Here is a 13,697-nt window from a genome sequence, read left to right as displayed (position 1 = left end):
GTGTTGTTTATTGATGTTTCGAAACATTCTCTAGAAACCTGTACGAAAATTAAAATTAACGCTTTGGTTAGCGCTGATCGTTGACGTTGATTCAACGCAAACTCGTTAACGTTGACGCTAACAACCATGAAAATCAACGCAACGGCGTTGACGTTGATCCAGAGTGAAATCAACGTAAGCGGCGTTTATCGTTGATTAACGTTAACAACCCTGGTCCAGGGCACATTGCATAATTTCTCTATTTTTACCACTGATAGACATACAAATTATCATCAGCAAATTGTAATAAATAACATCTATTAGGAATAATCTGAGCAATGTCACTTCTGAATAAACCAGAAAGGGCTTAAACAAGATCCCTATGGAAGATAAATATAACTAAAACGAATTATTTTAGGTTTTCAATTATGATAAAAATTCAGCTGAGAAGCGGGCTCTGTCCCAGTGAGGACGTAATGCCAAGAAGAAGAAGAAATCAATTAAAACAGAATCATAAGAGAGTGCAGCTTTTCATTGTTGCTACTTTTCTCCGAGTGTCGATTCCTCCCAAAATGCCAATCTCCCGAATACCCATTTTCCCCGAAAGACCTCTTTTCCCGAAGAGTTTCAAATATTCATATTAGTCATAACTTTGTACATTTCATGGTGGCGAACGAACCAGTCATGTACTCTTCTTTATTTAGTTGGCGATTCTTCCGAGTTTTAAAATGACCAACACTATCTTCTTCTTATGATATGCTTATAGTTCTTTTTTTTATCATTTACCAAGGCACTAAATTGATTCTTGATTTTTGAGCTTTCCGAAAATCCCAAAGCTAAAATAAGAAGTGCGCTGTTGTATGTCGCTTCTTTCTCAAGATTAAGGTTTCGAAGTTTTGATATACCATCAGAGTACCAGTATCCGCTCATGCCCCTATTTCCGCTCACTAGTGTAAAAATTGATGTTTCGTGTCAAAAACCAACAATTTTCGCACGGATATATTCTAGCAATATTAACAACTTTCAAATGAAGTCGTCTGACATTATTTTTCTTTGATAAAATAATTCTTTATAGGGTAGGTGTACCAGTTATGGACATAGTGGTTCCCTATTTCGCCATACGTGATTACTTTAATGTCTTCAAATTTTGAAAACTTTTGTGTGTTGTAGTAGTTAGATTTAAGATATATCTTGATGTTAAAACATTCAAAAAGATTTAAAATGTGAAAGTTATTAAAATTTTACATATGGCCAAATAGGGATCCACTATGGCTATAACTGGTACACTTTCCCTATTGGAAAAAAAAGATCTCGTGAGCGGTTATTGGAGCACTAGGTATTTTTGTGTGTTTCAATAACTGCTCATGCAAAAAATAAAAAAAATTCTGAAGAAATGTTGATTTTAGTATAAAGCATTTTTTATTGCAGTAGTAGCTATGGTTTGACTATAAAAAATATCAGGATAAATAACGAAATTCGAAATAATGCATTTTTTAGTAAGTTCGTCACCAAATATGTTTACCGTGAGCGGAAATAGGAACACTTATATGCAGTAACAAATGCAATTAAATATTTTTTTATAAACATGTTTCAAATTGTTTTTGTTTTGCTGTTGATTACCTATACTTGGAGCAACATTGTGACATAAAAATAGTATTGATCGACACAATAGTTATTTTATAATAAACATTTAAACACATAACTTCCCTTAAATGAGCGGAATCTGGTGCACTGATGGCACTATGAAAATTGGATTCTAAAATTAGGGGGGCTCGGTGGTCTATTGGCTACCGCTTTTGCTTGGTAAGCAAGAGATCATGGGTTCAACCCCAGGCCTCTTCAATTGGTAGACTACTTTGTAAATGTATCTGAGTTGTGCATTCTGTAGCTATCAATTTCTGTCAATACTGCATCTTTCACTCGTTCCATTCGAGAAAGGGTGAGTTGAGTGTTTTGTCAAAAAAATCGATTGCAGTAGAAAGATTAAATAATGATTAATTTTGAAAGGGAAACTTTGATGAACGGAACGCAATATCAAAACTAAAGAGCCAAAGGGGTAACTAGAAGTACAATTTTCTTTTATTTGTAGAGTGATTAGAAGTTCAAATTAAAAATGAACCTCGATACTTTGCATAAGGTCCGTTCAAATTCGCAGAGATCCACGGTATTCTCTAAAGTGACATTTATCTATTACGATGGTCCCTTGTATTCCTATGAGACACTGGGTCAGATCTAGTAAGAATGACCCCAACTTCCTTTTCGTCAACTTCTACCCAACTAATTAGTATATGTCTGACTCCTATTCAACTTTTTCTATAGTTTCGACTGTAGATGTTATATGAGAAGTGAGAGCAAAATCAAACAATGATTCAGATTTAATCTTGACCAATTTTTCGGTTCTCTATCGGACCTTCGTTGAGCCGGTTCCAGATAAGTCAATTTTTTTCTTCTAAACCGAAAAATTTGGGCATAAACTTCAACATTATAGAAAACCAGCTCATCCCTGATCGAAAGAGATAATTTAAAAGGTATTGGCCACCCAGACTTAAATGAAAATCCAAACTACACTGCAGTTTATCTACGCGGTTTACTTTTGCGTGGGTTTTTTACGTGCAACCGATGTAAAAAACGCGTTATTTAAACGAACGACGTAAAAACAGTTTCAGATTTTTTTTCCATACAAACACATTTTACAGTATGATTTATGTGTTCGTGAAATTTTGAAAAGCATGAAGACTTATTTTACGACGTTTATTTTTTTTTTTCAAAACGCGGTTTTTTACACCGACCATATGTTATGCGAGAAATAACTTACAACTTTGTGTCAACTCTTTAATAACGTTTTTGATTCCTAATCTTCTCTCTTTGTGTGATTAGTGTGTTGATGGGCCAACTATTTGGAACTACTAGAGGCGATTGGTTTTCAGGTTTTTTTTACTCACGTTCTTCTATATCAAACGGCACCTAAATAATGCATCAACTTTTTTTTTGCTCTGGGTTTAGATATGACAAAATACCATGATTGATTGAGACAAAGATTGTTGATGATAAATGAAAAGGCGTCGATTTGAAATTCATTAATAAACAATACAACAATGATGGTTGTATCATCATCAAAACAGTATTTGTTTGTCCTTTCCATTGAATGCAATTTAAGATTTGAATAATTGTGTATTGAATCGAATAGTCGCATTGAATCGAATTAACAATGTATTGAATCGAAAGGATTTCCATAATCCTCTGGAGTATTGATAAAGTGTCACAGATTGGAAAAGACCATCATCTTTTCTTTTTCAGTATATGTGACAATTATTCATCCTTCTTACAAAAAAAATACAGAATTATTTAGTGAGTTACGGCTTCCTGTAATTTCTGTTCGTATTTTATCACATTAAATTGATTCTCGTCATTTAAATGGTACTTCATCATCTGCTATGGTAAAACATGCGCTGTCATAAGTATGAGAATTAGTTCAGCTATATGTACTTCGAAAGTGAGAATCGAATATGGCTCATGCCGGGCAATTGAATCCACAGTTCCACAGCGACGTGAAAAATGATTGTTTACAAAAGTTGTTACGACTTTTTGAAATGTTCTTAATAAGTTTATTCAACGTCTTCAACTTTAAAGCTTGCCGATATTCGTAAAACTCGTAAGGTACCGCGGTGCCAGTGGGTAAATGGGGTAAGTGAAAATAATTGGTATATTTAACTGAATATGTGAATTAACGTTTTAAACTCATGCATAAACCTTTGAGGACATTGAGAACATTACGTTAGGCAAAAGATTTCTAAGATTTTTCAGCCATTATTGCATAATAGAGCGAAAGGTTGTTAACCTGTCAACTATCACTCCGTAACAAGTTGGCGGTGTGCAATCTTATTTTAATATTTTCAGTGGAAAAAAGTTGCGGAAAATAATTTTCTGTACCACTTTTAAGCTGTCCCTTCTGAAAGTTAATTCGACATAGACCTAAAAATACCTAAATTGAAAAACCGTCAATTTTTTACTCACGTGGGGCAATTGAAAAGTTTCTCATTGGAGGTTGATTTAGTGTTTATTATTTAGGTAGCTATAAGTATACAAGGTTCGCAATTATCATAGAACAACAGAACGTGTTGATAATTCAAGAAACACTATATTCAAAGCGTTAAAAGCTATTATCATAACCAAATCATGAAACTTCTCTAAAAAAAGGTTGCCAAATATTACGATATTAATATATTTACTTCGGACAGCCGATTAAAAGGAAGACGTTGATTGAAAAGTTCCAATATAAGAGAACGCACGGAAATTTCGTGGGATGTGTATGTAAAGCTAGTTCAAAACATAAAAATTCCAAATAAAAAAGTTTCTAAATACTTTATTGAAGGATTCCGTTTGATTTCTCCCGAAGAGTTATTACCAGATTTTCTCAACAAATAACAAGCGGTGTAAATTCTACAGAGCAGAAATGCAATTGCTGTCCTGTGATGTAAGAACTAACATTGGAAATGTTGCAGTTATAATGTTGACGAATCATTTCAACAAACATAACTGTACAGAAGAAAATTCAAGCGCAGACAGACGTTCAAGTTAGACTCAGCCACTTGTGTAAAAACATGGCCGCCACAAATCGACAAGTGGCAATCAGCTAACAGATGGCGTTAGTGGCGTATGCGTCCCGTCACCACCCGGATCGAATTTCGTTGACAGCATGACACACAACCGCTCCCACAACCGGCGTGCTCCACGCTAAAAACTATGCACCTTTATTTTGCGCTGGGTGGGTGATGTTCCTTTTTGGATCTAATTTCTCATGTAAAAGTTAATTAAATCTATAACTCACAGATTCATGCTAGTATAATACCCTTGAATGATCGTTACTCATGTAAAATAAATTGGCGTAAAGCACGTGAAAAGTATCACAATTGTGTGAATGTTTTGATATTTTTGTTCTGTGGGTGGTGGACTGAGTGGTAAGCGAGAAGTTGATGCCACGTGCTTTTACGAACTGTCACTGTACTGTAGCAATTTGCTCCCATGACACCACGGTAGAATTTACACAGGAATTTTGAATAAATTTGTTCCTGCTTAAACTTCTGTCTGCGATTCAAGTAACAAGAATAAAATTTTCTTTTTCACATGTTATTTATGTTATTGTTCATTGGTACGCCTTAACATGTTAAGCTAATAAAAATCGTGAATATAACTGTTAGTTTTTGAATTTATTGTTCAAAACGATAAACTTAAAGTAAAAAGACGTTTTTCAAAAACTTTTTCTGTACATTTTTCTTCAATTTTACATAAAAATCAATTTTAGCATACTGCCTATATTTGGTGGGGGTCAAACTAAAAAAATATACACGACTCTATTTGTTTTAATTTAAAGTCTCTAGGCTTTGAAGAATCCCAACTATGCGAAATCCATTACCCACTTGCCCCACGGTACCTTATAGGGCAAACGCTCCCTTAGTGGAGGTAGTGAGTTTTGGCATGTTTCGCGCTAATAAATGATTATGTGGTATTTTTCTATTATGTACGATCCGAAAATGATACAAGTAATCGAATAATATTCATGAAATTTAACCGTAAACTATTTAAAACAAATATTTTGCTTAAATTTGTTGCTGCTTTGCACCTATAGTGGTGCATCAGTACCCATAGTGGAGGGTCCCATAAGAAATCAATGGATTGCGCCACTAAAGGAACCATTCTTTAAACATACCTCCACTAATGGAACAGTGTTCCTATTATTGGTGCAAGGCTTTTTGCAAGGAAATTTCAAATTAATCGTGATGTTTATACATTTGAATGATAGAAGGATTTAAGATCTATCGAATGATACGTTAAAATCATATATGTCATGATTTTATCACCATATTTTATCAGTTTTCCCTTAGGTGCACCACTAATGGTACACTTGCCCTAATCGAAGTGAAGCTGAACACCCTGAAGTGGCTTATCAGCGATGTTATCGTGGAAAAATTCCTATGACTGAAAAAAATAAGGCGACTCACCAACCCTATTCAGACCCAATTTACGATTCTTTCTCTCTTTATTATCACATACAATTTCCATGACCCGAGTGTATGCGCACCATATGATTGAACTGTTCCTTGTCTTATACGTAATGTGCCGTGTCCGTGTGTATTCGTTCAAGAAGGTTTCTAGTGTGAGGGTAAATGTGAATGCTGCGCCTCGAAGTTCCCTTGTACAAAAGTATGATACTGTATGGCTGGGCACTTTTTACGGGAATATATTAACGCAGAACAAGAGCACAACGACGTCCAAGTCGATCAACATCAACAGAAATGTGCTAGAGAAGCAGCAGTAAATCCACTTCAGTTCGGAGCAGCCATGCACCCTGTATTGTTCGGTCGTTTTTTATTAGTATCCCGTTTTCCCCAATAACCCCGAGGTCACAATTTCTGGTCAAGTTCCATCCATGACACAGAAACAAGTGCCAACTCATGTCGAATTCGTTTTTGAACCCAGGTTGGAACTGGCGCAACCCGTTCTGAATCACACTTTCAACCCCAACCCGATTCAGGTTCGACCGGACTACAATTTGTTTGACGTTTGTTTGTTTATGTGTTGATCACCGACCCAGTTCCTAAAAACGAAAACGACATCAGTCAGTAGATCTTTGGACTATGCAGAAACGGTGTGAAGAATAGCTCAGTGGTGTTACATTGTAGTTTTCATTGCTTTTTTTCGGTTGACCAGAAATCACAATTCCGGTGTGTTTGTGAGAAGAACGTGACTGAATACGCGGATCATTTGGATTAATAGCAGCACCAGTTCCCTCGGCTTTAGGAGCGGAAAGGCGAAAGACCAGTTGGGACAACCGGCAGGGCAGCAGTAGACAAAAACAGAAACAATGGGCACCCGCGATGATGAATATGATTATTTATTCAAAGGTAAGTGTCGCATCTTGTTATGTTTACTGGGTTTGTTTTTTTGTTTTACAAATTGACGGGAAATTCCCGGTGGATTTTATCCCTCAGGTCAGGGTGGCATTGAAACAATATTACTTATTTAATGCTACAGGCTATACTTTGTGCAAATAAGCTTTGTTCAAAGGACTCGTAACTTTTCAATCTATTTGGATATGTGCATAGATACGTGTTTTAAAGTAAACCTAGCCTTATACAATTGTCATTTATTAGTAAACGGTACTGATAACTACGTGTACCAACCAGTGACTAAACATCGCGAAAATGAGTAAGGCGACAGGCACGGCACGCATATTGGTCAAAACTGTAATCTAAGAGTTGTTGGACATGTCGTTTTTATGAGTGACTGTTTGATACCTATACCATACACAAAGTTCAATACAACACAACCCCCAACAACTGCTGATTACGAGACCGCAACATATTGTGCCGATTTGTGGGAGGAAATATGACTGCGATAAGAGCATTTAAAATTCGTGATGACGCCCGAGTTGACTGGTCATATTCAAGGTGTTTCTGAAGGTCGAAGCTCAAGGCCTTTTTTGCAGAGATGTTATCTTGTGTTCATAGAAAAGGATTTGTGCAATATAATTGAAAGCCGTAAAAAACCTTTCATATTATCATGTACGCATCATGGTTCGAGGTGGCCCGCATAATTGGTTAGGCTTAAAACCACTGATATAATGAACAAATGTTCTTAGATGAATTTCATAGTAGATTAAAGACGATCTCATAAACGGAATTCGCAAAGCTACACTTGGACGATTTTTTATGGAATAACAGGATGAATTCATAAATAAAGCTTTGAAAAAGTTGTTGATATTATTCACGAAATTCTAAAATTAAACACTTGGAAACCTTCTGTAATTATTTATTAAGAAAATCTTCTAATTTTATTGTAAGAATAACGTTCTTTAAGATATTCTGTCTAGAGTAAACCTTGCAGAAGTTTATCCTCCCTTCCTTTCTGGCATTACGTCGCCACTAGGACAGAGTCTGCTTCTCAGCTTAGAGCGGTTCCATTCGAATTCGAATGTCGGTTTACTTTTGTATTTTTTGATTTGGATGAAATTTTGCACATGCTTTCTTTATGCCCAAAAATGCCTTTTTGCATCATCGGCTCGCCATTTTGACTCTAGCCTTACTTTTGAGAAGGGCCTAAAAAAAATCCTTAATACTTTTCAAAAAATTATAACTTAGAAACGGTTTGTCCGATCAGTTTGGTGCCTTCCGCAAAGTTTTAGGTTATTGTTGGGACTATCTGAAAAAAATATACGCTGTAAAAAAAATGTTGTAATTTTTTATATATCGAAAATAAAGCTTAAAAATTAAATTTAGTACTATACCATTTAATTCCACTAGAGTTTGTATCCTTTGACAGATACGCGTATTTCGACCTCAACTGTAAGGCCGTCTTCAGAATTAAATGGTATAGTACTAAATTCGGTTTTTCATCTACTTATAGGTATTCTACTAAACAGCTCGAAGATTTATTATCTTAAAGATCAATTTTCTCAAAAATCGTATTTTTGATTTTTTTATTCTTTATATGTTAAAGTAGACAAAAAATGAAGTCTTTTGCACAGTGGTTCAAGATGGAGAAATCATGGACAAAAAAGTTATAATTTTTTGAAAATAGGTGAATTTTTGAAAATGGTCAACAAAAAAGGTATACGGAAAAATCAGGCTAACTTTTACCGTTTTAAAGATACAGCGATTTTAATACAAAATCATGATATAATTTTCAATTTTCGGTCATTATAATATAACTTAGAAACGGTTTGTCCGATCAGTTTGGAGTCTTCCGCAAAGTTTTAGGTTATTGTTGGGACTATTTGGAAAAAAATATACACTGTAAAAAAAAAAAATGTTGGACTTTTTTATATATCGAAAATAAAGCTTAAAAATCAATTTTCTCAAAAATCGTATTTTTGATTTTTTTTATATGTTAAAGTAGACAAAAAATGAAGTCTTTTGCACAGTGGGTCAAGATGGAGAAATCATGGACAAAAAAGTTATGATTTTTTTTTAAAAAAAGGTGAATTTGTTGAAAATGGTCATAATAAACTTTTCAAATGTTTCGGTAGCAATTAGCAAAAATTTCCCATATACCTTTTATGTTGAAAATTTTGCGTACTTTCATAAAATCGGGTCGAGAGGCATTCAAAAAGTTTATTTAGACCATATTGAATAATCAACCTTTTTTTTTTAAAAATCATAACTTTTTTGTCCATGATTTCTCCATCTTGACCCACTGTACAAAAGACTGCATTTTTTGTCTACTTTAACAAATAAAAAAAAATCAAAAATACGATTTTTGAGAAAATTGATTTTTAAGCTTTATTTTCGATATATAAAAAAGTCCAACATTTTTTTTTACAGTTATATTTTTTTCCAGATAGTCCCAACAATAACCTAAAACTTTGCGGAAGACTCCAAACTGATCGGACAAACCGTTTCTAAGTTATATTATAATGACCGAAAATTGAAAATTATATCGTAATTTTGTATTAAAATCGCTGTATCTTTAAAACGGTAAAAGTTAGCCTGATTTTTCCGTATACCTTTTTTGTTGTAAATTTTGCGTACTTTCATAAAATTGAGTTTAAAAATATTTAAAAAGTTTATTATGACCATTTTCAAAAATTCACCTACAGTGATCCCTCCATGAGTCGATGTTCCATGACTCGATATCGACTCATGGAACCATACTGGAAGCAAAATTTCATGGTTACTATGATGGTCCCTTCAAACAGCTTTCCAAAGGATTGCTGTTCCATGACTCGATATTTCCATGAGTCGATGGTCCCTTCAATATCGACTCATGGAGGTTTCACTGTATTTTCAAAAAATCATAACTTTTTTGTCCATGATTTCTCCATCTTGACCCACTGTGCAAAATACTTCATTTTTTGTCTACTTTAACATATAAAAAAATAAAAAAAATCAAAAATACGATTTTTGAGAAAATTGATTTTTAAGCTTTATTTTCGATATATAAAAAATTACAACATTTTTTTTACAGTGTATTTTTTTTCCAGATAGTCCCAACAATAACCTAAAACTTTGCGGAAGGCACCAAACTGATCGGACAAACCGTTTCTAAGTTATAATTTTTTGAATATTATTAAGGATTTTTTTCTTAGGCCCTTCTCAAAAGTAAGGCTACAGTCAAAATGGCGAGCCGATGATGCAAAAAGGCATTTTTGGGCATAAAGAAAGCATGTGCAAAATTTCATCCAAATCAAAAAATATAAAAATGAAATTTGGGAAAAAAAGTCGTCATTTTCTGTGGAACCGCTCCTTAGTGTTCTTATGAGCACTTCCACAGTTATTGAATGAGAGCTTACTGTGCCAATGACCATTTTTGCATGCGTATATCGTGTGGCAGGTACGAAGATACTCTATGCCCTGGGAAGTCGAGAAAATTTCCAACCCGAAAAAGATCCTCGACCGGTGGGATTTGAACCCACGACCCTCAGCTTGGTCTTGCTGAATAGCTGCGCGTTCACCGCTACGTCTATCTGGGCCCAGGGGTCTGGGTCTGCAGAAGTTTATCTTCAATGGTAATATGTCCCTTAAGTAATCAGAAAACAATCTCTTGGGTAATCAGAATTAATTTTTTGCTCGAATCCATAGAAGAATCCTTGCAGAAAATGATAGCTACAGGTTGTTCCAACGATGCTTCCAGAAATTCTTCTAGCATTCTCCACGGGATTCGTCTAAAAATTCTTCTAAGATTTTGCAAAGGGTACTTGAACGAATTCCTTTAAATTTCATCCAAAAAATCTTTCAGCAGTCCAACGATGACTCCTGCAGTAATAACAACAGCATACGCTCTAAATATAATTTCAGAATTTCCTCCAAGGATTTCCTCCAGAGATTCTTCCGGTAATTCTTCTATCGATTCCTTCGTTATTGCAAAGATCCTTCCAGAGATTACTACGATTTACTTCTGAAGTTCATACAGGAATTTCCTACTCGCTCTGACTTTTCTAGTAGTTTTTTAAGCCATTTCCACAGATATGACACTAAAATTTGCCCATTGTTTATCTTATGAATTTCTATAGAAAAAAGACCAGGAATTACTCCAGGGAAATCTTCAGAAACTCTCCTATAAAATATACCATCAATTCCTTAAATAATAAATCCAGGAAACCCCCAGATAGTCTTCCAGGGATTCCACAAAAATTCTCCAGTCCTCCTGAAATTAAGTCACTGGGACTATCCCAGGGTTTCCTCCAGTGGTTTTACAGTAATTCTTCCATCGTTTTCTTCAGTTGTTAGAACTAGAAACTTCTCAGAAATTCCCCAGGTTCATTCCAGAGTTTTTTTTAAACGAATTAGTTTGTAGATTTCTCTAGCAAACCCTACACGCAAAAAAAGTGCGTTGAAAACTACCATTTTAGCCAACTGAAGCGCTCGCACTGGTAATTTTCAGCAGAACAGAAATATACCTATTTTACCATGTATTAGTCAAAATCAGATTGGCAGGGTGTCTACTACCTGGTAAGAGCTAGAATTCTCAGGGATTTTTATTCAACCTGAGAAAAAAAAACCTGGAATTCTCTGGGAATTTCTGTTACACCCAGGGAAATTATTTTGAAGCAGTAGTACATGGTAGAATATATCATTTTTATGATTGCGCCGACACACTAATTGACATGTTTAGTCCTTTTAACAATTGTTATTTATTCAGCATAAAACATGTTTAGATAAGCAAGCAGAACAGTGAACCCTGGGGCAAATTTCTAGACCCTAGAGAAAACTTCAGAGACTATTCCACAAGTTCTTAATAATATTTTCTCTGATCCCAAAGAATGCTTCAGCACTTCTAGTTATTTTTCCAGAATATTTCCAGGAATGCTACCAGCAATTTTTCAATGGATGTTTCGAAGAATTTCTTCAGAATTTGGTCTAGAAAATCTTAGTGCACTCTAACGTCTCCACAAAGGTCTATTTCAGAGTTGAATTGAACCTGCAGTAATTTTCACAGAGATTAGCTTGGAAAAAAAACCTAGCGATTATCCCAGGATTTCCTCCAGATGTTTTCGCAGTGATTCTCTCACCGATTTATTCAGCTGTTACTTCTAGAAAATTTATCACATAGGAGCTATAGGAGGTTTATTACAGAGTTTCGTTTCGTCATTTTTTCAAGACCCCTAACAATTATTCCTACGCCGATTTTTTTTTTCATTTAATCATTTTTATTAGGATTCTTTTTCAAAATTCATCCTTGATTACTTTTCGGAATCGCTAAAAGAATCCTTCAGCCATTGTTCGATGAACTCTATTATAAACTTTTCCAAGAATTTCTCGATAAATTTGACCTTTGATTCCTCATTAAGATTCCAGAAATTTCTCACGGTATTTCCCAAGCATTTTAAACATTTCTCTAAAAAAAATCAAATAATACTTCGAAATCTCGATTGTTTTTAACTATTTTCTCCAAAATAATTTCCTTGATATTTCCCTGGAGACATCCCTGTATAAATGACTGGAAAATTTATTAACAAATTCCTAAAGTATTAAAAAGATTAAATGGGATTCCTGAACGAATTTTGAATTCCTAAAGAAGTTCTAAATGGGAATGTTGGAGGAAGTCCTAGAAATATCAATGGTATATTTATTGGAGAAATTGAAACTTTATTTAATAATGTCTGCTACAATCTTTGGAGGAATTCTTGATGTTCTCTGAAGTAATTTCTGTGTTAAATTGAAGTAATTTCTGTGGTAGGGAAATCAACAGAAAAACCATTGCATTCATTCCTGGAGGACTTGGGACATTCTTGATTTGTTTTGGAAGATTGGTGAAATATCTGGAGGGATTACTGGAGGTATTTTGAGGAATTACTCATCTGATTTCTTAAAGATATACTGTACACAAATATAGGAAGAAATATTTAGGAAGTTCGTATAACAACTGATATGATTTGAATAGCTTCATTGATTTCTGATGAAATACCTAGTGAATAGCATGATCACAAATTCATACACTTATTCTTGGCGTAATATCACAAATAATTCTTCACAACTTTTCAATATTTCCTACCGATTCTGGTTTTTGCTTGTTTTTTTGGTTCTATGAGCTAAATGACGTTTCAACCATTTTTAATTTGAATGATGTGCAAATTAACAGGAGTGCCCAGTACAGTTTTGTCATTATCCAAGCTTCAATACAAGTTTTTAAATTATTTTTCTAGAGTTTTTGTTGCATAATAAACATTACTTGGAGTTATTGATGACAGAATATCACCACTAGTGGATTGAAATTTAAAAATAAATTAATATGTAGCCGCATCGTTTTTTAAGGCAAATTTCTTTACATAACATAGAAAAAAATATGATATTTTTATGGATGAAAATATTCTCAAGTCCACCACCAAGTGCAAGCATGCTTTAATCAATGAATCATTGTCAAGTATAGTTAGTGTTGAGGGAAACTTCATATCTCCAGCATTCGCGCCTTGGAAATATAAGTAGCTAACGACTGAAATAGCGTGTGCGAATTCTGATGGCCATAATGGTCTGCAAGAGAGGCAAAAAATGCGAACATTGATGGGGAAAGTAATGCGATAAGCGACCCAAAGGGACGTGATATGTGGACAGGCCGTATTTGGTATGCACAGTCAGTACACCGTAGTAGAGCTGCAAGCTGGTTCGATGTTTCGCAGGAAATAGTGGATATTGTGAGCGCAACAAATTTTACCATCATGTTAGTTACACACACACACACACACATACTACACACTGATCCGCGGCGGGATGTCTGCAAGAGTG

At 34.6% G+C, this 13,697-nt stretch overlaps 1 protein-coding gene across 2 annotated transcripts in view; it reads left to right on the top strand.

Moving 5' to 3' along the window:
- The window catches only part of LOC5571789 (ras-related protein Rab-11B), a 36,251-nt gene that overhangs the window by 8,752 nt on the left and 13,802 nt on the right, over positions 1 to 13,697 (top strand). The window contains exons 1-2 of one of the 2 annotated variants that reach the window (XM_021856994.1): positions 6,608 to 6,625; positions 6,688 to 6,881. In XM_021856994.1, coding sequence (XP_021712686.1) covers positions 6,842 to 6,881 — 40 coding nt within the window. In that variant the 5' untranslated portion in view covers positions 6,608 to 6,625; positions 6,688 to 6,841. Of the gene's footprint in view, positions 1 to 6,607; positions 6,626 to 6,687; positions 6,882 to 13,697 lie in introns of those variants that run through there. The other variant, XM_001659868.2, reaches the window with a different exon arrangement.

The sequence above is a fragment of the Aedes aegypti genome, chromosome 1 (genome assembly GCF_002204515.2).
Source record: "Aedes aegypti strain LVP_AGWG chromosome 1, AaegL5.0 Primary Assembly, whole genome shotgun sequence".
Lineage (NCBI taxonomy): Eukaryota > Metazoa > Arthropoda > Insecta > Diptera > Culicidae > Aedes > Aedes aegypti.
The sequence above is the reverse complement of the archived record's forward strand: the minus strand, read 5'-3'. Positions and strand labels throughout refer to the sequence as shown.